General features: G+C 43.0%; 1 protein-coding gene across 1 annotated transcript; it reads left to right on the top strand.

The window, feature by feature from the left end:
- The first annotated feature begins 2,522 nt into the window (after window positions 1-2,522).
- Window positions 2,523-25,708, top strand: LOC139158932 (uncharacterized). Its single transcript, XM_070736299.1, has 6 exons — window positions 2,523-2,609; window positions 2,805-2,969; window positions 6,212-6,367; window positions 11,582-11,752; window positions 13,924-14,733; window positions 25,223-25,708. The coding sequence occupies exons 1-6, from the start codon at window positions 2,523-2,525 to the stop codon at window positions 25,520-25,522; spliced, it is 1,689 nt and encodes a 562-aa protein (XP_070592400.1). The 3' UTR covers window positions 25,523-25,708.
- Window positions 25,709-25,909: the final 201 nt, after the last annotated feature.

The following is a 25,909-nucleotide window of genomic DNA, read 5'->3' as shown; positions in this document are numbered from 1 at the left end:
TTATTATTATTATTTTATTTATTTTATTTATTTGTTTTATTTATTTTATTTATTTATTTTATTTATTTATTTTGTTTTATTTTATTTATTTATTTATTTATTTATTTTATTTATTTTATTTATTTTATTTATTTTATTTATTTTATTTATTTTATTTATTTTATTTATTTTATTTATTTTATTTATTTTATTTATTTTATTTATTTTATTTATTTTATTTATTTTATTTATTTTATTTATTTTATTTATTTTATTTATTTTATTTATTTTATTTTATATTTGTTTGTTTGTTTATTATTTATCTATCTATCTATCTATCTATCTATCTATCTATCTATCTATCTATCTATTTATTAGATTAATATGCCGCCCCTCTCCGTAGACTCGGGGCGGCTCACAACAACAATAAAACAATTCAAGACAAATTTAATAATTTAAAAACATTTTTTTAAAAAAACCTGTTATTAAAGCAGACATCCACACAAACGTACCATACATGAATTGTATAGGCCCTGGGGAGATGTCTCCATTCCCCCATGCCTGACAGCAGAGGTAGGTTTTAAGGAGTTTACGAAAGGCAAGGAGGGTGGGGGCAGTTCTAATCTCTGGGGGGGAGCTGCTTCCAGAGGGTCGGGGCCGCCACAGAGAAGGCTCTGCCCCTGGGACCCGCCAAACGACATTGTTTAGTCGACAGGACTCAGAGACCTGTGGGACCTAACCAGTCGCTGGGATTCGTGCGGCAGAAGGTAGTCCCGGAGATATTCTAGTCCGGTGCCATGAAGGGCTTTATAGGTCATAACCAACACTTTGAATTGTGACCGGAAATTGATCGGCAACCAATGCAGACTGCGGAGTGTTGGTGTAACATGGGCATACCTTGGGAAGCCCATGATTGCTCTCGCATTTATTAGATTTGTATGCTGCCCCTCTCTGAAGACTCGGGGCGGCTCACAGCATACAATGTAAAACAATTAATTAAAAAACTACATAAACTAAAAAACCCAATATATTAAAATCAATCAAACAATTCAGTCGCAGGCATACATCACATTTATTAGCCGGGGGTGTAGATCTAATTGCCCCAAGCCTGACGACATAAGTGAGTCTTAAGACTCTTGCGAAAGGCGAGGAGGGTGGGGGCAGTGCGAATCTCTGGGGGGAGCTGATTCCAGAGGGCTCTTCCCCTAGGCCCCACCAGACAACATTGTCTGGGTGACGGGACCTGGAGAAGTCTGACTCTGTTCGACGTAACCAGACGCTGGGATTCATGCGGCAGTAAACAGTTGTTACTGCCAGAATAACGCGGTTGTTAATGTGAATCTGGTTTCCCCATTGACTTTGCTTATCAGAAGGTCACAAAAGGAGATCATGTGATCCTGGCACACTGCCACCCGCCATAAATACATGCCAGTCACCAAGCATATGAATTTTGGTTGTGACCATGAGGCTGCTCCAATGGTCGTAAGTGTGAAAAATGGCCATAAGTCCCTTTTTTTCAGGAATGTTGCAACTTTGAGCAGTCACTAAATGAATCGTTGTAGCTCGAGGACTATACCTGTATGGAATGCATTTTAATGTCTGAAGCAGATCAAGTAAAAGCACATACTTTCATCTGACCTCCGCTCATGTATGCGCTTTTTCACCCTCTGCGTATGCGCAGAACACTTCACGCATGCGTTGAAGATTTAAAAAAAGAAAATGGCGACGTCCTAGGGGGTGGGCCATTGCGATTTGTTCTCTGAACAACCGGCAGCTATTTATTTGTTTGTTTGTTTGTTTGCTTGCTTGCTTTATCTATCTATCATCTATCTATCTATCTATCTATCTATCATCTATCTATCATCTATCATCTATCTGATCTATCATCTATCTTATCTATCTATCATCTATCTATCTTATCTATCATCTATCTTATCCATCTTCATGTATCTTATCTATCTATCTATCTATCTATCATTATCATCTATCTTATCTATCATCTATCTTATCTATCTATCATCTATCTATCTTATCTATCTATCATCTATCTATCTTATCTATCATCTATCTATCTATCATCTATCTATCTATCTATCTATCTATCATCTATCTATCTATCTATCATCTATCTTATCTATCTATCTATCTATCTATCATCTATCTTATCTATCTATCTATCTGTCTATCTATCATCTATCCATCTTTATCTATCTATCTACCTTTCTACCTTTCTATCTATCTATCTATCTATCTATCTATCTATCTCTCTCTCTCTCTCTCTCTCTCTCTCTCTCTCTCTATCTATCTATCCATCCATCCATCCATCTATCTTTTATGCCGTCTCTCTCCGGGGACTAAGGGCGTCTTACAACATATAACAGAACAATATATAATGTCCTAAATCCAATTAATTTAAATTTATAATCTAAAAAATCTCCAAACCATAAAAAGACATACAATCACCTTACTCTCAACACATTCAACGGTAGCCATTCCTACTGGTATGCTCATACTGGGCCAAACTGGTAACATTTCACCCAGTAATGGGTTGCAGCCGATACGGCTGGAATCGGGGCTCCGGTAGCATAAATGGAGATGCTCATGCATCTCTGCTCCCACGACATGTGCATGTGAGTGCCCACATGAGATTTAGCTTCTGTGCATGTGCAGAAAGCAAAATCTCGCACGAGGACGCTCTCGCGCATGAGATTTCGCCAATTTTTGTCGTGTTTTTTTTTGCTTCGGCGCAGCATTCAAAAATGCCGTGATGAACCTAATCTTCAGGATGCTGCTGATGTAGCCTTTTCCTCTGTGTCTCCCCACAGTTTCCTGAAACGTATATCGGTGATTCCGAGGAAGTGTGTAGGAAAAGCCCACCTGGAAAGAAGCTTTACACCCCCCAGAGAGAGATCAAGTGTGCCAGCCTCTTGAGCTTTGATAATATATCTCACGATAGTGAAACTTTGGTGGATTGTGGAGAACTCAAGGAGGTACAGCTGAGGACAAGGAGGACAGAGGGAGGGAGCTGCACAGGCAGCCGCTTGGAGGGGAGTGCAGATAGTCCTCGACTTACGGCAGTTAGTTTAGCGACTGTTCAAATATGCCCATGTTATACCAACATTCCACAGTCTGCATTGGTTGTCGATCAGTTTCCGGTCACAATTCAAAAGTGTTGGTTATGACCTACAAAGCCCTTCATGGCATCGGACCAGAATATCTCTGGGACCGCTTTCTGCCGCATGAATCCCAGCGACCGGTTAGGTCCCACAGAGTTGGCCTTCTCTGGGTCCCGTCGACGAAACAATGTCGTTTGGCGGGACCCAGGGGAAGAGCCTTCTCTGTGGCGGCCCCGACCCTTTGGAACCAGCTCCCCTCGGAGATTAGAACTGCCCCCACCCTCCTTGCCTTTCGTAAGCTCCTTAAAACCCACCTCTGTTGTCAGGCATGGGGGAATTGAGACTTTCCCTTCCCCCTAGGCTTATAAAATTTATGCATGGTATGTCTGTATGTATGACTGGTTTCTTAAATTGGGGTTTTTAAATTAAGTTAAATATTAGATTTGTTTATATTGTTTTATTATTGTTGTTAGTCACCCCGAATCTATGGAGAGGGGTGGCATACAAATCTGATAGATAGATAGATAGATAGATAGATAGATAGATAGATAGATAGATAGATAGATAGATAGAGAAAGAAAGAAAGAAAGAAAGAAAGAAAGAAAGAAAGAAAGAAAGAAAGTAAGTTAGAATGGCTCCGGGGGGGAAAATTACGAACATTTTCCCCACATTAAGTCTATTTATAGCATCTTCTTCATGGTCATGTAATCGAACTTCGGACACTGGTTCATATTTGTGATGGTTGCAGTGTCCCCTGGGTCATGTGATCACTTTTTTGTCACCTTCTGACAAACAAAATCAATGGAGAAGCCAAATTCAATTAACAACTGGGTTATTGCAACCACTGCAGTGATTCACTAAACAAGCCAGGCTCACTTCGCAACCCGTTCCTAACTTAACATCTGCCCTGATTCACTTAACGAACGTGGGCAAGAAAGGTTGTAAAAGGGGACAAAATTCACCTCTATATCTCATTTAATAACAGAAATTGGGGGCTCAATTGTGGTTATGTCGAGCACCACCTGTAGTGATAATGATTGATTAAACATGTATGCTGCCTGACTCCCAAGTGTACAGGCGACTCACAAGTTGCCAAGGTTGGGAAACACTGCTCAGTATATAAGTCTAAATGCTCTTTCTGTAACCACATATCTCAAGGACCGCATGTGATCATCACAGTATAAAACGTGGGTTTCCTTGGATCCTTGTATCTGGCACAGTCACTGCCACTATCAATTCTCTTGTCGGTGAAATTAGAGTGTTTGTCAAACTTAAGTCACAGTTTGTTTAATCGTAGCCATATTTTGTTGGCTTCGGGAAGTGTAGCCATTAATCAGAATTGAGTAGTTAATCAAGTCCAGAATTTCTAAACCTCTTGTGCTGTCTGTGTTGGAGGAGTGGGCAAGATAGAGACGTTTGACTATCAAAAAAGTCAACACACAAATACACAAATACACGGTTGACCTCTTCATATTCCTAAGAGGTTAGTAAGGGGCGAGTACAAGTGCACTAGAGTGCCTTCCGTCCCCTGTCCTCTTGCTCTCCTATATCTCCTATACCTTTCTTCTATTCCTATATCTCTTCTTCTATTCTTTCATTGATATGTTTTGTTCCTATATCGTCTCTTCTATTCTTTCTTAGATATATTTTACTGTGAGTATCTCCTCTATAACCTTCATCATGTATTTTACTATGTATATACCCACTAAAACCATCATTGTGTATTGAACTAACTAACTAACCAACTGACTAAATAAATAAATAAATAAATAAATAAATAAATAAATAAATAAATAAATAAATAAATAAATAAATAAATAAATAAATAAATAAATAAATAAATAAAGCCACAATTGATGGAGGGCTCCCCCCCCCCCACACTATAATTCTGGTAAATTTTCTAATTGGCTTTAACATCACTACAGAGGTTTAGATTTTTGTCTATATTTTATTCGCATGCGAAGAACGTTTTACACGTGTTCAGAGGGTAAAAAAAGAGAAATTGCCGATGTCTGGGCGGGTGGGTGGAGTCTTGTGCTGCCGCCGCTGGTAGTTCTCCAAAATGTCAGAGACCTCCGCTAATGGTATGCCAGAACCAAGCCAAACCGGTAATATTTCACCCCGATGTGTGTGTGTGTGTATGTATATGATTATCCATAGATTCTAGATTTTAGCTTCCATTTTAGTGTACAGTGGTACCTCTACATGAACTTAATTCGTTCCATGACCAGGTTCTTAAGTAGAAAAGTTTGTAAGAAGAAGCAATTTTTCCCATAGGAATCAATGTGAAAGCAAATCATGTGTGCGATTGGGGAAACCACAGGGAGGGTGGAGGCCTTGTTTTATCCCAGGAGATTCCTAGAGAGGCCCCACAGAGGCTTCTCCCGGCCTTTTCTGGCCGTTTACTCCCAGGAGATTCCTAGAGAGACCCCACGCAGGCTTCTCCCTGCTTTTTCCAGCCCTGTTTCCTCCCAGGAGATTCCTAGAGAGGCCCCACAGAGGCTTCTCCCCGCCTTTTCCGGCCCTATTTCCTCCCAGGAGATTTCTAGAGAGGCCCCACAGAGGCTTCTCCCTGCCTTTTCCGGCCCTGTTTCCTCCCAGGAGATTCCTAGAGAGGCCCCACAGAGGCTTCTCCCCGCCTTTTCCGGCCCTATTTCCTCCCAGGAGATTTCTAGAGAGGCCCCACGGAGGCTTCTCCCCGCCTTTTCTGGCCCTGTTTCCTCCCAGGAGATTCCTAGAGAGGCCCCCACAGAGGCTTCTCCCTGCCTTTTCTGGCCCTGTTTCCTCCCAGGAGATTCCTAGAGAGGCTCCACGCAGGCTTCTCCCTGCCTTTTCTGGCCCTGTTTCCTCCCAGGAGATTCCTAGAAAGCCCCCACAGAGGCTTCTCCCTGCCTTTTCCGGTTACAGTTTCAGAGGCTCGGGTTTTTAAGTAGAAAATGGTTCTTGAGAAGAGGCAAAAAAAATTTGAACACCAGGTTCTTATCAGTAGAGGCGTTCTTAGGTAGAGGTACCACTGTACTATGATTTTCTGTTTTGTGTTGTGTTCTTTTTTCATTTAAAAAAAATAGTCTATATTTTCTCTTTTTTATTCTTTTTATTCACCCTGCCTCGAGCAGCAATTGACTTCGGAAGGAATTCCCCACAATGAAGAGGTATATCTTGGCAAAGACAAAGAGACGGAGCGAGTGCCTAGTAGTTATCAGAAGGAAGAACAGGAAGGAAACCAAGAGCAACAGAAATCACAATGTACCAATTTGCTTGATTTTAGTTGGGTAGGTAAAAAGCCCTTTCTTGGGGTGAGTTGAGGTGGGGGAAGTTTAAATGTCAAGCTGAAGAATGACACAGACATCATACATTCATTCGTTCGTTCGTTCGTTCGTTGTTTGTTTGTTTGTTTATTTGTTTGTTTGTTTGTTTATTTATTTATTTATTTATTTATTTATTTATTTATTTATTTATTTATTTGATTATTATGCCATCATGCAAAGTACACTCTTTGGTATTTTTACTTTAGAATAGAATAGAATTCTTCATTGGCCAAGTGTGATTGGACACACAAAGGAATTTGTCTTGGTGCATATGCTCTCAGTGTACATAAAAGAAAATATAGATTTGAAAAGAAACACGTGGTACAACACTTAATGATTGTCATAGGGGTCAAATAAGCAATGAAGAAACAATCAATATTAATAAAAATCTTAGGATACAAGCAACAAGTTGCAGTCATACAGCCCTAAGTGGGAGGAAATGGGTGATAGGAATGATGAGAAAAAAACTAGTAGAAATAGAAGTGCAGATTTAGTAGAAAGTCTGACAGTGTTGAGGGAATAATTTGTTTAGTAGAGTGATGGCATTCGGGAAAAACTGTTCTTGTGTTTAGTTGTCTTGGTGTGCAGTGCTCTGTAGCGAAGTTTTGAGAGTAGGAGTTGAAACAGTTTGTGTCCAGGATGTGAGAGGTCAGTAAATATTTTCCCCGCCCTCTTTTTGACTCGTGCAGTCTACAGGTCCTCAATGGAAGGCAGGTTGGCAGCAATGGCTTTTTCTGCAGTTCTGATTCTCCTCTGAAGTCTGTGTTGGTCTTGTTGGGTTGCAGAACCAAACCAGACAGATATAGAGGTGTAGATGACAGACTCAATGATTCCTCTGTAGAACTGTATCAGCAGCTCCTTGGGCAGTTTGAACTTCCTGAGCTGGCGCAGAAAGAACATTCTTTGTTGTCCTTTTTTGATGATGTTTTTTATGTTAGGTGACCATTTTAGGTCTGGAGATATGATAGAACCTAGAAATTTGAAGATCTCTACTATTGATACTGTGTTGTCTAGTATTGTGAGAGGTGGTAGGATGGAAGGGTTTCTCCTAAAGTCTACCACCATTTCTACGGTTTTGAGTGTGTTCAGTTCTTGATTGTTCCGGTCACACCCCAAGGTTAGTTGTTCAAACTCTCGTTTGTATGCGGATTCATCATTGTCTCGAATGAGTCCGATCACTGTTGTATAATGTAAATAATGTCATGCATAACACGCATGTCACTTGACCAGTGATGGGCTGCCAAAATTTTTACTGCCACGCTGTGGTCGTGGCTTGTTTTGTGGGTGTGGCTTGATGGTCACATGACTTTCCAGCCATGTGACCACAGGTGGGAGTGGCTTGACAATCATGTGATGGGGCGGTGGCTTAAAGGTCATGTGACTGGGTGGGAGTGGCTTACCGACCAAGATTATTGTTATTATTATTATTATTATTATTATTTATTAGATTTGTATGCCGCCCCTCTCCGCAGACTCGGGGCGGCTCACAACAGCAATAAAACAGTGTACAATGAACAAATCTAATATTTAAAAAATATCTAAAAACCCATTATTTTTAAAAAAACATACAACATAAGCATACCATACATAAAACTATATAGGCCTGTGGGAGATGTCTCAATTCCTCCATGCCTGACGGCAGAGGTGAGTTTTAATGAGTCTTGAGTAGTTTACGAAAGACAGGGAGGGTGGGGGCAGTTGTAATCTCCAGGGGGAGTTGGTTCCAGAGGGCTGGGGCCGCCACAGAGAAGGCTCTTCCCCTGGGGCCCACCAAACGACATTGTTTAGTCGACGGGACCCGGAGAAGGCCAACTCTGTGGGTCCTAACTGGTTGCTGGGATTCGTGCAGCAGCAGGCGGTCTCAGAGATAAGTTTTCAAATAGGGGCTTGGACTCTTTTTCAGTTGATTAAGTCACATTATTTGAATAGCCACCAAAGGGACAAATGATAAACAGCATTATTGTTGAGGAGCACAGTAACATTTTAAGGTTTTGTATGGGACCCACAAGGCTCAGTATGATAACAGATTAGGCACATAGCTCAATCCACAGATTAGGCACGTAGCTTCTTTAGTTGCTGTAAAAGTTCAGTTCTAGATAATGATTAAACTGATTAAAGCATTTATGGGGGGAAATATACCATTTAATTATTTCCTGTTTTAAAAGTAATTAAGGATCATACTAAGATACTACGAAAGGAAGGACAATTTGAAAAAACAATTAAGTATTCAATAAATAGTGCATAAACTTACTACCCCCCACTGTGTCATCCCACCCACCCCCCGCCATGGGAGCAGCAACCCATAACCCATAACAAGAGGTCGTGTTTAAGGCGACATAATTCTAAGCTTTCTAAACCTAGGATTGATGAATGAAAGTTCCACATTTGGGACACTATGGGGCTCATCAAGCTTGGACAGGGTTTAGAAACACCGATGGCTTTCTTGTTTTACCAAGAGCTACTAGTCAGATGGCTTCCAAGCTCAAAAGATGCTATCATAGGTCTAATTAGAAGAGAACTGGTTCGTTCACGCTTGGAGTTGAGGCTACCCTGCAATCAACTGATTACCTATTATCAGAATCAAATGAAAGCAAATGCTACATGGACCTTTTGGTTAGATAAAAGCACACCCCAGATGTTATCTTGTGAGAACAAAAATAGATCCTTCACGCATGAGAACAGCCTCTTGAAATTAGTACAGGCTGAAGTCATAGAACACAAGAAAGAGACGGCTATTTTTTTTTTCCCCTGTCTAGCTGAGCTCAGAAGCATTCGGAGCAGCTCAGGGTGGAAGCGAGAAAATTTATTTTTTATTTATTTATAGAAACATAGAAGACTGACGGCAGAAAAAGACCTCATGATCCATCTAGTCTGCCTTTATACTATTTTTTGTATTTTATCTTAGGATGGATCTATGTTTATCCCAGACATGTTTAAATTCAGTTACTGTGGATTTACCAACCACGTCTGCTGGAAGTTTGTTCCAAGGATCTACTACTCTTTCAGTAAAATAATATTTTCTCATGTTGCTTTTGATCTTTCCCCCAACTAACTTCAGATTGTGTCCCCTTGTTCTTGTGTTCACTTTCCTATTAAAAACACTTCCCTCCTGAACCTTATTTAACCCTTTGATATATTTATATGTTTCGATCATGTCCCCCCTTTTCCTTCTGTCCTCCAGACTATACAGATTGAGTTCATGAAGTCTTTCCTGATACGTTTTATGCTTAAGACCTTCCACCGTTATTGTAGCCCGTCTTTGGACCCGTTCAATTTTGTCAATATCTTTTTGTAGGTGAGGTCTCCAGAACTGAACACAGTATTCTAAATGTGGTCTCACCAGCGCTCTATATAAGTGGATCACAATCTCCCTCTTCCTGCTTGTTATACCTCTAGCTATGCAGCCAAGCATCCTACTTGCTTTCCCTACCACCTGACCACACTGCTCACCCAGAAATCGCTACCCGTCAATCCTTCTCTTCTGAAGTTTTTGCTAACACAGAACTGCCAATACAATACTCAGATTGAGGATTCCTTTTCCCCAAGTGCATTATTTTACATTTGGAAACATTAAACTGCAGTTTCCATTGCTTTGACCATTTATCTAGTAAAGCTAAATCTCCAAGTCTTCGGAGAGGGGCGGCATACAAATCTAAGTAATAAATAAATAAATAATAAATTTACCATATTACAGACGCCTGGTAGGGGAAAGTAGGGGAACCTTTGACCTGATTTGGTAGGGTTGTTCCCAGGGGTGGATTGCTCCTAATGCTCCTACCGTACGCTGTGCACGCAGCTTCGTGTGTCTTGAATGGGTGTGCGCATGTCTCAATGTGTTTTTGCTTTGGGGCATACGCAAAAAAGTGCAGCCCAGAGCGAACGGAGCGTTTTCCTTTCTCTGGGTGCTGCCTCAGAGTCCTTTTTTTTTAAGCCTTAAAGTTTTGGATTTTTTTGATTCCCCTCACCTCACCTTCTTCCTTCAGCAGCAACTGTCCTCCTCCTCTTCTTCCTCTGCTTCCCACTCAAATTCCAAGCTTTTGTTTCTTACCAAATAGGTTTGCATGTATTATTTGCTTTTACATTAATTCCTATGGGAAAAATTGCTTCTACTTAAGAACATTTCTAGTTAAGAACCTGGTCATGGAAGGAATTAAGTTCTTAAGTAGAGATACTACTGTATATATATCCTGCTTGTTTGAAAAAAATAGAGTTTTATTTCAAAGAAGTGATTTTTCGAGACTTGGAAAATTACCGGAGACCCAAGACTAGAACAGTTTGGTGGAGGCCTCCCACAGTATAGCCCGTTTTTGGCTGGTAAAGTGCTGCTAGAGGCTGGGGAGGCCAGAAACAGGCAGCTTAGGGGTCTCTTTTGGCCAATTTTAGGCCAGCAGAGTGCTTTTGGAGGTTGAGGAGGCTGAAAATGGACCTCACGGGGGCCTCACGGGGCCTCGGTGCAGCCAATTTTAGGCCAGCAGAGTGCTTCTTCAGGCTGGGGAGGCTGAAAGCGGGCCTCATGGGGGCCTCGTGGGGCCTCCATGCAGCCAATTTTAGGCCAGCAGAGTGCTTCTGGAGGCTGGGGAGGCTGAAAGCGGGCCTCACGGGGGCCTCATGGGGCCTTCATTCAGCCAATTTTAGGCCAGCAGAGTGCTTCTGGAGGCTGGGGAGGCTGAAAGCGGGCCTCACGGGGGCCTCATGGGGCCTTCATTCAGCCAATTTTAGGCCAGCAGAGTGCTTCTGGAGGCTGGGGAGGCCAAGAACGGGCCTCATGGAGGCCTCATGGGGCCTCCGTTCAGCCAATTTTACTCCAGCAGAGTCATTCTAGAGGCTGGGGAGGCTGAAAACGGGCCTCACTGGGGCCTTGTGGGGCCTCCGTGCAGCCCATTTTTGGTCGGCAGAGTGTTTCTGGAGGCCAGGGAGTACTGTGAAAAGAAAGAAGATAAGGAAGAAAGCACATCCTGAGCCTATGACAAGCGCTCACCTTAGTCACGTCCACTATGACCATGTCCACCCCTGCCTGCCCACCCACCCCCACCCCTGGCCCTCCGAGGTCAGACATAAACCTGGTGCGGCCCTCAATGAAACTGAGTTTGATGCCCCTACTCTAAATGAACTGTTGTAATTGAGATTGCCTGTCTAGTATTTATAAGTTTTTTAAGAAAAGTATTTTTCGTCCTGCAGTTACAGGAGAAAGAGGAGGAAGAGGCAGCTCAACAAGATGATTCTAGTAGCGTGCTGGAGGATCTCAGCCAAGGGTTATTTGTGAAACATTTAGCATGTGATGTTCAGGAAGGGCTTTGGCCTCCACCTGGGGACAATACTGAAGAACATCTGGAGACCAGAGTGAATGAGGTGAGAAATTTGTTCTGCCGGGCTCTCTGGTAGGAGCCTCCTGAAAATTCAAGGGTACAAATTGCAGAAACACACACGTTTGAAAATTCAAAATAATATTCTTTATCACAAAATTCAAAATAAACAAAACACTCTTTTTGTATTGCAAAGAGCACTTGTCCCAAAACAACCGGGTAGTCTGTACAATTTCCCTTAAACAGTCATTAAGTACTTAGCTAGCAGCTGTGAAGAAACTTCACACCCCTTCTTCTTCCAAGGAAGGGAGATACACACACATTGCTCTGCTTTGGTTTCAAAGGCGTGAAAAAGCAACAAAGTCCAACACACAAGATTCCTGACAAACTGCGAACAGATATTCTTCCACAATGGCCAAACCCACATGCTGTTATTTATAGCAGTAGCCCTAATTACTGGAGCACCACCCAAACACAGGTGGCCTCCCTTATTTCCTGTAATATGTTCTTTCTTGGTCTCTTCTACGCATAGTCTACGGAGAGGGGCGGCATACAAATCCAATAAATAAATAAATAATAAATAAATCAAGTCGGGAAGTAGTGAGGGCCTGAGTGACTGTGTGCAAGGCCTCCTGGTCCAACTAGGGCCGTAACTGCTATGTAACTACTCACGTTTTCTAGAGTATCAATGTCCTTTTTGTAGTGTGGTGACCAAAACTGAATGCAGTACTATAGCTGTGGTCTCACCAGGGTATTACAGAGTTGTATTAGCACCTCCCTTGTCTTGGAGTATATTCCTCTGTTTATGCAGCTTAAGATGGTGTTGGCTTTTTTAGCCGCTGCTGCACATTGTTGGCTCCTGTTTAGTTTGTTGTCCACTAAGACTCCAAGATCTCTGCTGTTGGGAGTGTTTTCACCCAGTTTGTAGGTATGTTTTGCATTTTTCTTACCTAGGTGTATGTCAGACAGGTAAAGCTATCAAAATCCAAGGACAAATAAGGATTTATTCCCATGCCGATAATTTCATGACCATTTCTAATTTAGTTGACCTGCCCAAAGTCAGATGAAGGTATAATGGTCTGATTCAAATAATGTTTTATTTAAAAATGAAGGATTTAGTTGTCATGATTGGGAACATTTGCTTCTTTTTTTAAGGCCAATTAGTATAAAAGTAATGGTAATAAGTATTATGAAACTGTTCTTAAGAATATATGGAGAAGATTGAAGCACTACGGCCTAAATGATTAGATTCGACTAGAACAGTGTTTCCCAACCTTGGCAACTTGAAGATATCTGGACTTCAACTCCCAGAATTCCCCAGCTAGCATTCGCTGGCTGGGGAATTCTGGGCGTTGAAGTCCAAATATCTTCAAGTTGCCAAGGTTGGGAAACACTGGACTAGAAAAGAAGCAATTTAAAAATTGTATTATTAGTTAATGGCATTTAAAAATATACATAAGAAATTTGAGTAATTATTCTTGTCCAGATGTCAGTTGTATTGGAGGCAGCATTGGACGGCTCATGAATACCAAAGTTAAAATAAATATTATTATTATTATTATTATTATTATTATTATTATTAATTATTATTATTATTATTTATTAGATTTGCATGCCGCCCCTCTCCGCAGACTCGGGGTGGCTCACAAGTGATAAAAAACAGTATACTGTACAATGACAAATCTAATATTAAAAGTCTATAATAATAAATCTAACATTAAAAGTCTAAAAAACCCCATTGTTTAAAAAATCATACATACAACATACCATACATAAAACTGCATAGGCAAGGGGAGATATCTCAGTTCCCCCATGCCTGACGACAGAGGTGGGTTTTAAGGAGTTTACGAAAGACAAGGAGGGTGGGGGCAATCCTAATCCCAGGGGGGAGCTGGTTCCAGAGGGTTGGGGCCGCCACAGAGAAGGCTCTTCCCCTGGGTCCCACCAGATGACATTGTTTAGTCGATGGGACCCGGAGAACGCCAACTCTGTGGGACCTAACTGGCCGCTGGGATTCGTGCGGCAGAAGGCGGTCTCGCAGATATTCTGGTCCGGTGCCATGAAGGGCTTTATAGGTCATAACCAACACTTTTGTGACCGGAAACTGATAATTATTGTAATGTATTTCAAGATTGATGGTACGTTAATTTGCATATTAATTTGCATTTGAAAAATAAAAAAAATTCTTGCCTGAAAACGAAGTGTCTTTTCTTTCAGGTCTCTTTGATAGATAGTTTTGAATCCGATGGGAAACTCTTGGCCAGCGCCAATCTTTCCAAGTCCAGCTGCCTGGACAGCAGTTCCGTGGACCACGAGGGCTATTACCTGTGTGACGAGGAAGCCTTTTTAAAAGAATCCAGCGCTTCCACTGGCTATTACCCCTGCTATCGAACGTACGTGGAGTTCCCCCGGTACCAGCCTTCCAACACGAGCCCCCCCGGTGAGGAGAAAGGGCGGCCCTGCGACGCCAGTGTCCAATGCGATGGGTATCCGGAGGAAGAAGCTGTCGGCAGGGAGAAGAAAGGAATGGAAGTCCGTAACAAAAGCTTCCCAGAGCTGACGGTATCATCAGTGGCTCCCCAGGATTCTTCCCACGGTCAACCAATTGGGGGCTCCAGGCCTGGATCTGGTGGGAGAAAGCCGGAAGGGCCTGGAGGGAGGCGTTTGAGGCCATCCAGCAGTGGTCAAGAATCGGGGAGCGCTCGGAAGGAGCCGGAGGGAAATCTGAAACCCCGCACCCCAGGAAACTCCCCCTATAAGTCCAGTGCAAGGCTGAAGACCTCCAAAGAGCCACCAGCCTCGGTACCACGGAACACCCTCCTGCTGCCCGCAACCAACATCAGCAGGAAATCTCCCCAGAAATGGAAGCACAGAAGCAGCCAAGCAGATGAGAAGGAGCAGGCCACCGTCATGGAGTTAAAGCCGCTGCTCCAGGACCAGCGCTCGCTGCCCCCGAGTCCGGAGGCCAAGGCGGGATCACCAGGCGTTCACGGCTATCGCACAGAGCAAGCGAGGGAGAATAGCCAGGTTTGTATGAAGCCCGGAGAACCCAATGTAGAGATGGTGGGAGGGGTCTAATACACGGGTACGGAAAGTTGGCTCTTCTATGACATGTTGATTTCAACTCCCAGAATTCCTGAGCTAGCAGGATTGGCTCAGGAATTCTGGGAGTTGAAGTCCGCAAGTCATAGAAGAGTAAACATTAACACCCTTGAAAATGTCCAAAGATACTTCACCAGAAGAGCCCTTCACTCCTCCACTCGAAACAGAATACCCTACGAGATTAGACTTTCAATCCTGGGCCTAGAAAGCCTAGAACTAAGACACCTTAAACAAGATCTAAGTATTGCCCACAAGATCATATGCTGCAACGTCCTGCCTGTCGGCGACTACTTCAGCTTCAACCACAACAACACAAGAGCACACAACAGATTTAAACTTAATATTAACCGCTCCAAACTTGACTGTAAAAAATATGACTTCAGTAACCGAGTTGTCGAAGCGTGGAAGTCCATAGTGTCATCCCCAAACCCCCAACACTTTACCCTTAGATTATCTACGGTTGACCTCTCCAGATTCCTAAAAGGTCAGTAAGGGGCGAGTACAAGTGCACTAGAGTGCCTTCCGTCCCCTGTCCTATTGCTCTCCTATATCTCCTATACCTTTCTTCTATTCCTATATCTCTTCTTCTATTCTTTCATTGATATGTTCTATTGCTATACCTTCTTTTCTATTATTTCTTAGATATATTTTACTATGAGTATCCACTCCATAACCTTCATCATGTATTTTACTATGTGTATATAGATATATACCCACTAAAACCCTCAGTGTATTGGACAAAATAGATAGATAGATAGATAGATAGATAGATAGATAGATAGATAGATAGATAGATAGATAGATAGATAGATAGATTAGATTAGATTAGATTAGATTAGATAGATAGATAGATAGATAGATAGATAGATAGATAGATTAGATAGATAGATAGATAGATAGATAGGTTAGATAGATAGATAGATAGATAGATAGATAGATACATAGATAGATTAGATAGATAGATAGATAGATAGATAGATAGATAGATAGATAGATTAGATAGATAGATAGATAGATAGATAGATTAGATAGATAGATAGATAGATAGATAGATAGATAGATAGATAGATAGATAGATAGATAGATAGATAGATAGATAAAGTGACCAGATTTTAAGATTGGAAAAGAGGGACAACATTGGGGGGGGGGGGGTTTCCTCATTTGATCCATCTCAGAAGGCTGGATGGCTGAGTCAACCTTGAGCTGGTGGTGAGATTTGAACTGCTGAACTACAGCTAGCTGAAGTAGCCTGCAGTGCTGCACTCTAACTGCACTCTAACCACTGCACCACCGCAACTCAATTTATGATGTTTTTTGCTGAGACTTGGCATTTATTTCTGGTTTGCAGCAAAAACTGCCCATTGTTATGATGGATTTCCCTAACAACCATGGCATTTATTTATTTTATTTTATTTATTTATATTTCTTTATTTATTTCTTTATTTATTTTTATTGGATTTTTATGTCGCCCCTCTCCATAGACTCGTGGCGGCTAACAACAGTAATAAAAACAGCATATAACAATCCAATATTAAAACAGTTTAAAACCCTTATTATAAAACCAAACATACATACGTACAGACATACCATGCATAAAATTGTAAAGGCCTAGGGGGAAAGAGTATATCAGTTCCCCCATGCCTGGCAGCAGAGGTGGGTTTTAAGGAGCTTACGAATGGCAAGGAGGGTGGGGGCAATTCTAATCTCAGGGGGGGAGTTGGTTCCAGAGGGCCGGGGCCACCACAGAGAAGGCTCTTCTCCTGGGTCCCACCAAGCGACATTGTTTAGTTGACGGGACCCGGAGAAGACCCACTCTGCTTTACAATTGCCATATTCATTTAAAGAACTCCTGCAAAAAAACCCCCAAATGATAGTAAAATCAGGTGTGATCACATACCGATCTCGTTAACAACTAGCATGTCTTAACGATCCTAATTCCAGGCTTATTGTTATGGAGGAAAATCTATCTTCCAACACAACTCATCTGCAGGCTTAAAAAAAACCAACTCCTGAGTTATGTTTCTTTCTTAAAACAGTAACTTTGGGAGCGAATTCCTTCTGAAAAAATTATGTTTGCTAAGTTCTTCTCCAAACATGGGTGAGTTCTCTTTTGATGAGTAGGATCCACAGAGTGATTTCAGGCAAAGGTCACAGGGGAAAAGGAGACACGATGAAGCAATAAGGCAAAATTGGGAAAGGTCAGGATTGCTCATGCTTTGTGGGAGGGTTTAGGAGTAGCATTAAGTCTGCCTTAACCATTGTTTTCGTGCATGCCTAGCCTCAAAATATGAAGGTTACCTGGAAAGGAACGTTACAGGCACGTAGCTCTCGCAGGGAATGTTCGCGAGGGAGGTTGGTTTTACTATCGTGTAGTGGGACGCCAGCAGAAAAGGACAAGCAGGGCCAGTGGTCAGTAGATCATTGACTGGCGTTGTGGTGAAAGTTAGAGATGAGCGTCCTCATTCCGTTTCCCTCCAAGTGCAAAGTTCACACTGTAATACGCTACCTGAATGCTAAGGGCGTGAACGCTGCTGCGATGGGCGCCCAAAATGCTTACTGAAGCGCACAACATTGACAGAGTCAGTGGTGCCTGAGAATTTCTTGATCATTTCTGTTCTGTGTTAGCAAAAACTTCAGAAGAGAAGGATTTAGGGGTAGTGATTTCTGATAAATTCTGGTAAATGATTTAGCATTACTAGACAAATGGTCAAAGCAATGGAAACTGCAGTTTAATGTTTCCAAATGTAAAATAATGCACTTGGGGAAAAGGAATCCTCAATCTGAGTATTGTATTGGCAGTTCTGTGTTAGCAAAAACTTCAGAAGAGAAGGATTTAGAGGCAGTGATTTCTGACAGTCTCAAAATGGGTGAGCAGTGCAGTCAGGCGGTAGGGAAAGCAAGTAGGATGCTTGGCTGCATAGCTAGAGGTATAACAAGCAGGAAGAGGGAGATTGTGATCCCGTTATATAGAGCGCTGGTGAGACCACATTTGGAATACTGTGTTCTGGAGACCTCACCTACAAAAAGATATTGACAAAATTGAACGGGTCCAAAGACGGGCTACAAGAATGGTGGAAGGTCTTAAGCATAAAACTGATCAGGAAAGACTGAATGAACTCAATCTGTATAGTCTGGAAGACAGAAGGGAAAGGGGGGACATGATCGAAACATTTAAATACGTAAAAGGGTTGAATAAGGTCCAGGAGGGAAGTGTTTTTAATAGGAAAGTGAACACAAGAACAAGGGGACACAATCTGAAGTTAGTTGGGGGAAAGATCAAAAGCAACATGAGAAAATATTATTTTACTGAAAGAGTAGTAGATCCTTGGAACAAACTTCCAGCAGACGTGGTAGATAAATCCACAGTAACTGAATTTAAACATGCCTGGGATAAACATAGATCCATCCTAAGATAAAATACAGAAAATAGTATAAGGGCAGACTAGATGGATCATGAGGTCTTTTTCTGCCGTCAGTCTTCTATGTTTCTATGTTTCTATTTCGAGATTGAAGGCGAGGCTTTTCTTAACTGTAGAGTGACAGGAGATGAAACTTGGGCTTATCACCACACTCGAGAGAGAAAACGTCAATCAATGCAGTGGCGCCATACCCATTCTCCTTCAGCCAAAAAATTTCAAAACTCAGCAATTGGGGAGAAAAATCTTGGGCACCCATCGTGCACAAATCTTGGGCACCCATCGCAGCAGCGTTCATGCCCTTAATGTTCAGGTAGTGTATTACAGCATACACTTCGCAGTTGGAGGGAAACAGAATGAGGACACTCATCTCTAACCTTCACCACAACGCCAGTCAATGATCTACTGACCACTGGCCCTGCTAATTCTCTTCCGCTGGCTTCCCGCTACACGATAGTTATACCAACTTCCCCCATGGACATTCCCTGCGAGAGCTATGTGCCTTGTAACCTTGCTTTCCAGATAACCCTCATACTAAGAAATATTGCTGCAGTGTTAACATACCTGTTAATATACAGCGGGTGGACAAAAAAATGGAAACATTTTGAAAATCCAGGTTTGGAATCCAGATTTGTGAAGCTCCCTTCAAACAGTTTTTGTGGAAACTGGGTTCTGTATGTGTCTATTGAGCTCTGCAGTGATTTTAGGAGCTGCGGTCTTGCGATCCGCTCTAACAATTCGCTTTAGAGTCCGACAGTCTCTCTCAGACAACTTCGAATTTCGACCAGACCTGTGCTTGGCTGAGGACATTTTCCCTTCTCTTTCAAAAGCAGTCATTACTTTTGAGACAGGACCTCTTGAAACGTCAAACATTCAGGCACTTTCTGTTACACTAGCGCCTGCCATTCGAGCACCAACAATTTGGCCTCTTTGAAAAATTCTGAGAGGTCTGCCATTTCTAGAAGGTTATAACCAATTTCCTTAAACTTCTGTTTTAAAAAAGGTAGTTTAAAAAAACATATCAAATAACAGAATTTTAAAAAACATTAAAATATGTCAAGTTTTGATTGATTTCAACATGTTCAAACATTATGATGCCAAAAAGTCAAGTGTTTCCATTTATTTGTCCACCCCCTGTACATGTGTACATGTTAAGAGAGTTGGAAGGGAGCTTACAGGTCATCTAGTCCAGGGATAGGCAAAGTTGGCTCTTCTATGACTTGTGGACTTCAACTCCCAGAATTCCTGAGCCAATCATGCTAGCTCAGGAATTCTGGGAGTTGAAGTCCACAAAGCCAACTTTGCTTACCCCTGATCTAGTCCAACCCTCTGCCCAAGCGGGAGACGCTACACATAACTCTACCTAGGATAGAACTCACAACGTCCTGATTGTGAGGCAAGAGCTCCACCTCTAGGCCACAGCAACTGGGTTCAACTGTCCAAGAGCACCGAATGCAGCTGCGAGAGCAATCATGGGCTTCCCAAGGTATGCCCATGTTACACCAACACTCCGCAGTCTGCATTGGTTGCCGATCAATTTCCGGTCACAACTCAAAGTGTTCGTTATGACCTATAAAGCGCTTCATGGCATCGGACCAGAATATCTCCGGGACCGCCTTCTGCCGCACAAATCCCAGCGACCGGTTAGGTCCCACAGAGTTGGCCTTCTCCAGGTCCTGTCGACTAAGCAATGTCGTTTGGCGGGACCCAGGAGAAGAGCCTTCTCTGTGGCGGCCCCAATCCTCTGGAACCAGCTCCCCCCAGATATCAGAGTTGCCCCCACCCTCCTTGCCTTTCGCAACTCCTTAAAACCCACCTCTGTCGTCAGGCATAGGGGAATTGAAATTTCCCTTCCCCCTAGGCTTATAGAATTTATACATGGTATGTTTGTATGTATGATTGGTTCCTTAAATTGGGGTTTTTTAAGATTGTTTTTTAATATTAGATTTGTTTACATTGTCTTTTTATATTGTTGTTAGCCGCCCCGAATTTTTGGAGAGGGGCGGCATACAAATCTAATAAATAATAATAATAATAATAATAATAATAATAATAATAATAATAATAATAATAATAATTTGTAACAGAATACAGAAGTAGCTGTGGAAGTGCAGAGTTTAACACTGGAAGGCCATTGTTACCATAGCAAGGAGTGTTTTTCTGTGATGCCACTCACAAGTTTTCTATCAATTTTTAGTGCCATCTGTCTTCAAAGTTGCTGTAGGCTTCATAACATACTGCAGGTCTTGCCAGTGGGTCCTGCCAGCAGTCAAAGCTTCTAGTTCCCCTGCCTGGGTATCATAACAATGTAGACTTTCCTTCGTAGCACATTTTGGGGGAGCGTTTGGGTGGATAATCTTATAGCATTCATAGAAACATAGAAACATAGAAGACTGACGGCACAAAAAGACCTCATGGTCCATCTAGTCTGCCCTTATACTATTTCCTGTATTTTATCTTAGGATGGATATATGTTTATCCCAGGCATGTTTAAATTCAGTTCCTGTGGATTTACCAACCACGTCTGCTGGAAGTTTGTTCCAAGGATCTACTACTCTTTCAGTAAAATAATATTTTCTCATGTTGCCTTTGATCTTTCCCCCAGCTAACTTCAGATTGTGTCGCCTTGTTCTTGTGTTCCCTTTCCTATTAAAAACATTTCCCTCCTGAACCTTATTTAACCCTTTAAGATATTTAAATGTTTCGATCATGTCCCCCCTTTTCCTTCTGTCCTCCATACTCCATTCTGTCTCCAGAACTGAACACAGTATTCCAAATGTGGTCTCACCAGCGCTCTATATAAGGGGATCACAATCTCCCTCTTCCTGCTTGTTATACCTCTAGCTATGCAGCCAAGCATCCTACTTGCTTTTCCTACTGCCCGACCACATTGCTCACCCATTTTGAGACTGTCAGAAATCACTACCCCTAAATCCTTTTCTTTTGAAGTTTTTGCTAACACAGAACTGCCAATGCAATACTCGGATTGAGGATTCCTTTTCCCCAAGTGCATTATTTTACATTTGGAAACATTAAACTGCAGTTTCCATTGCTTTGACCATTTATCTAGTAAAGCTAAATCATTTACCATATTACAGACCCCTCCAGGAATATCAACCCTATTGCACACTTTAGAGTCATCGGCAAATATGCAAACCTTCCCTACCCGACCTTCCCCTATGTCACTCACAAATATATTAAAAAGAATAGGACCCAGAACAGACCCTTGTGGCACACTGCATGTAACGTGTCTCTGCTCAGAATACTCGCCATTAACAATAACTCTCTGATGTCTATGCTTCAGCCAGCTTGAAATCCACTGAACTATCCAGGGATTAAATCCAATCTTCACTAATTTATCTATCAGCTTTATATGTGGAACCGTATCAAAGGCTTTGAAGTCCAGATAGGCAATATCCACGGCACCACCTTCATCCAACACCTTTGTGACATAGTCAAAGAAATCAATGAGATTAGTCTGACATGATTTGCCTTCAGTAAAGCCATGCTGATTTGGGTCCAATAAGTTATTGTTTTTTAGGTGCTGATTTATCCTCTTTTTGAGTAGAGTCTCCATCATTTTAACTACAACTGATGTCAAGCTAACTGGCTTGTAATAGACTTTCCTCCATAGCACCTTTTGGTGGAGCGTTTGGGTGGATGGTCTTATAGCATTCATTATAGCATTTAGATCAGGGGAGGCCTGGTAGCTAGAGCGCTAAACTGGGCTCGCCACCGTGGTTCGTGAATGCTTACGGGGCTAGCGCGGTTTTGATTTTGCACCTGTGGAGGTAGCAAAATTGCGCACGGAGTCACAGGTGCGCCCGTATTTCAGCGAGGGTTGTTTTTTTTTTGCTTCTGCGCATGCTGAAATACATGTGCAATTTTGCTACCTCCACAGGGGCAGAAGCAAAATCGCGCTGGCCCCTCTAGCACTCACGAGCCGTGCTGAGGAGCCCAATTTAGCATTCCGGCTAGCAGCTCACCCCTGATTTAGACTTATATACTGCTTCACAGTGCTTCACAGCCCCTCTCTAAGCAGTTTACAGGGAGTAAGCACATTGCCCCCAACAATCTGGGTCCTCATTTGACCCACCTTGGAAGGATGGAAGGCTGAGTCAACCTTGAGCCTGCTGAGATTCCATCTGCCAAACTGCGGGCAACTGTTGATCAGCAGAAGTAGCTTGCAGTGCTGCACTCTAACCACTGTGCCACCAAGACTCTTGAGGTCTTTTTCTTGTGTCCACCACAGAACAACATCCATTCTGATGATGTGTCCCACCCACTTCATCTGGGTTCAATGCTGGTGGATACCACACAATCCAGGTTTGGCGACATCAGTATGGCGCTTCCCCCAATGTGCCTTGGATTGCTGATGCGGTAGTAGAAACAGCAATGCGTGTGCATCTGTGCGTTCCCACCATGCACGGAAGCAAAGAAGTTGCTGAAGATCGCCGAAATCTCATGCCCGTGTGAGATTTCGGCGATTTTCGACCTTTGCTTCTGTGCATGCGCGAATGCAAAGAAATCACCGGAAAACACCAAAATCTCATGGGTGCAAGCGTCCTTGTGCGATATTTTGGCAATTTTTGGCAATTTTTTTGTTTCTGCGCATGCGCGGAAGCAAATTCTTGCATGGGGTGCGCGCACATGCTGCCACCTGCGTGCGCACCCACGCCGGCCTCCGGGACCGATCCGGTAGGGAAAGGTAAGTGCGGCCCTTCAGTGAGCAACATGGTCTTATAATAATAATAATAATAATAATAATAATAATAATAATAATAATAATAACAACAACAACAACAACAACAACAACAATGACAACAACAAGAACAAGAATAATTTATTAGATTTGTATGGAGCAGCTCACAACAGCAAAACACAATGTACAAATCTAATGTTAAAAGCAATTTAAAACCCTGTTATAAAAAACAATCACACAACCTAACAAAGCCATACATAAAAAACCATAGTAGCTAAGGGGTGTAACAGTTTCCCCATGCCTGGCGACATAGGTGGGTTTTTAGGAGCTTTTGAAAGGCAAGGAGGGTGGGGGCAGTCCTAATCTCTGGAGGGAGTTGATTCCAGAAGGCTGGGGCCGCCACAGAGAAGGTTCTTCCCCTGGATCCTGCCAGACGGCATTAATTAGTTGACGGGACCTGGAGAAGGCCAACTCTGTGGGACCTGATCGGTCGCTGGGATTTGTGTGGCAGAAGGCGGTCCCGAAGATATTCTGGTCCGATGCCATATAGGGCTTTATAGGTCATAACCAACTTCGAGTTGTGACCAGAAACTGATCGGCAGCCAGTACGGGCCGCTGAGGGTTGACAAGACGCTTAAGATGCTTAAGACCTTCTTTGGACCCATTCAAAGATATTCCAGTCGGCGAAGCAGTGGAAGTGATGTGCCGGTGCCTGGAGGCTGTTGGGGTCTGGATGGGTGTCAACAGACTCAAGCTCAACCCGGATAAGACGGAGTGGCTGTGGGTTTTGCCTCCCAAGGACAATTCCATCTGTCCGTCCATCACCCTGGGGGGGAGTCACTAACGCCCTCAGAGAGGGTTCGCAACTTGGGCGTCCTCCTCGATCCACAGCTCACATTAGAGAAACATCTTTCAGCTGTGGCGAGGGGGGCGTTTGCCCAGGTTCGCCTGGTGCACCAGTTGCGGCCCTATTTGGACCGGGAGTCACTGCTCACAGTCACTCATGCCCTCATCACCTCGAGGCTCGACTACTGTAATGCTCTCTACATGGGGCTACCTTTGAAAAGTGTTCGGAAACTTCAGATCGTGCAGAATGCAGCTGCGAGAGCTATCATGGGCTTTCCTAAATATGCCCATGTCACAGCAACACTCCGCAGTCTGCATTGGTTGCCGATCAGTTTCCGGTCACAATTCAAAGTGTTGGTTATGACCTATAAAGCCCTTCATGGCACTGGACCAGAATATCTCCGGGACCGCCTTCTGCCGCACGAATCCCAGCGACCAGTTAGGTCCCACAGAGTTGGCCTTCTCTGGGTCCCGTCAACTAAACAATGTCGTTTGGCGGGACCCAGGGGAAGAGCCTTCTCTGTGGCGGCCCCGACCCTTTGGAACCAACTCCCCCCCAGATATCAGAGTTGCCCCCACCCTCCTAGCCTTTCGTAAGCTCCTTAAGACCCACCTCTGTCGTCAGGCATGGGGGAATTGACATGTTCCCTCCCCCTAGGCTTATAGAATTTATGCATGGTACGCTAGTGTGTATGATTGGTTTTAATTTGTGGTGTTTTTTAAATTAATTTAAATATTGGATTTGTCTTACATTGTATTGCTATTGCTGTGAGCCACCTGAGTCTGCGGAGAGGGGCGGCATACAAATCTGATTAAACTAAACTAAACTAAACTACAAGAATGGTGGAAGGTCTTAAGCATAAAACGTATCAGGAAAGACTTAATGAACTCAATCTGTATAGTCTGGAGGACAGAAGGAAAAGGGGGGGACATGATCGAAACATTTAAATATGTTAAAGGGTTAAATAAGGTCCAGGAGGGAAGTGTTTTTAATAGGAAAGTGAACACAAGAACAAGGGGCCACAATCTGAGGTTAGTTGGGGGAAAGATCAAAAGCAACGTGAGAAAATATTTCACTGAAAGAGTAGTAGATCCTTGGAACAAACTTCCAGCAGACGTGGTTGGTAAATCCACAGTAACTGAATTTAAACATGCCTGGGATAAACATATATCCATTGTAAGATAAAATACAGGAAATAGTATAAGGGCAGACTAGATGGACCATGAGGTCTTTTTCTGCCGTCAGTCTTCTATGTTTCTATGTTTCTAAGACATGGGCATACCTGGGAAAGCCCATGATTGCTCTCGCGGCCGCATTCTGCACGATCTGAAGTTTCCGAACATTTTTCAAAGGTAGCCCCATGTAGAGAGGTCTTGCCACTGATGGAGCAGAAGAGATTCTTGATTTTAATGGACGGATGTTGACAACGGCCTTTTCATTGTCTTGCAGGCCCAACCTACAAAAGAAAAAAAGAGCCCCAGCCCTCGGCAGATGCCTTCTGCTGTGGCCTCAACCGTAGCCGCTGAGTCTCCCCCCGGTTCCGCAAAGCCCCACACCGCCTCCTCCCGCCTCAGCTTCCACACCGTCGTCTCCTGGGTCTGGAAGATCTTCAAGAAACCACCGTCGGCGCAGCCGCAGCCTAGTACCAGCGGTGAAACAGAAATAGGAGGCAGCCGGCAGTCGCTGACCTCCCGGCTAAGGCTGTGGCTTACTCTACGCGGGAGCCGCATCCACCCCAGGCCCCCGTGAAATTGGTTGCCCATCTCTGGGGAGAGTCAGGAGACGGCTCCTTGGGGGATGTGGAATATTTTTCAGATACTAATGGTTTCCATTAAAAACGTCTGCTTTCCTCTTTTGTGCCAAAAAGAGAGAGGGAGAGTGGCAAAAAAAGAGAGTGGAATATATATTTGCTATCACTGCGAAGGCCCTGAAGGTTGGGTGTTGGGCAGGGGGACCCGGCTGCTTAATTATTATGCCACCCCACAAGTCAAATAGGCTATATTAATAGTGGGTTTATTTATTTATTTATTTATTATTTATTTATTTTGATATTCCACAGACTCAGGGCAGCTCACAACAAGAATAAATATACAGTGTTCCCTCGCTTTTCGCGGGGGATGCGTTCCGAGACCGCCC

This window comes from Erythrolamprus reginae, chromosome 1 (genome assembly GCF_031021105.1).
Source record: "Erythrolamprus reginae isolate rEryReg1 chromosome 1, rEryReg1.hap1, whole genome shotgun sequence".
NCBI classification, from domain to species: domain Eukaryota; kingdom Metazoa; phylum Chordata; class Lepidosauria; order Squamata; family Dipsadidae; genus Erythrolamprus; species Erythrolamprus reginae.
Note: the sequence above shows the minus strand (reverse complement) of the source record. Positions and strands in the feature narration are given on the sequence as shown.

What these genes read in the sequence shown, in the direction of transcription:
- LOC139158932 (XM_070736299.1), top strand. Translation starts at nt 2,523, where the DNA reads ATGGGTTGCAGCCGATACGGCTGGAATCGGGGCTCCGGTAGCATAAAT. An exon ending in ATTGTGGAGAACTCAAGGAG is followed by an intron (nt 2,970 to 6,211) that starts GTACAGCTGAGG and finishes TGCCTCGAGCAG; the next exon opens with CAATTGACTTCGGAAGGAAT. An exon ending in AAGCGAGGGAGAATAGCCAG is followed by an intron (nt 14,734 to 25,222) that starts GTTTGTATGAAG and finishes ATTGTCTTGCAG; the next exon opens with GCCCAACCTACAAAAGAAAA.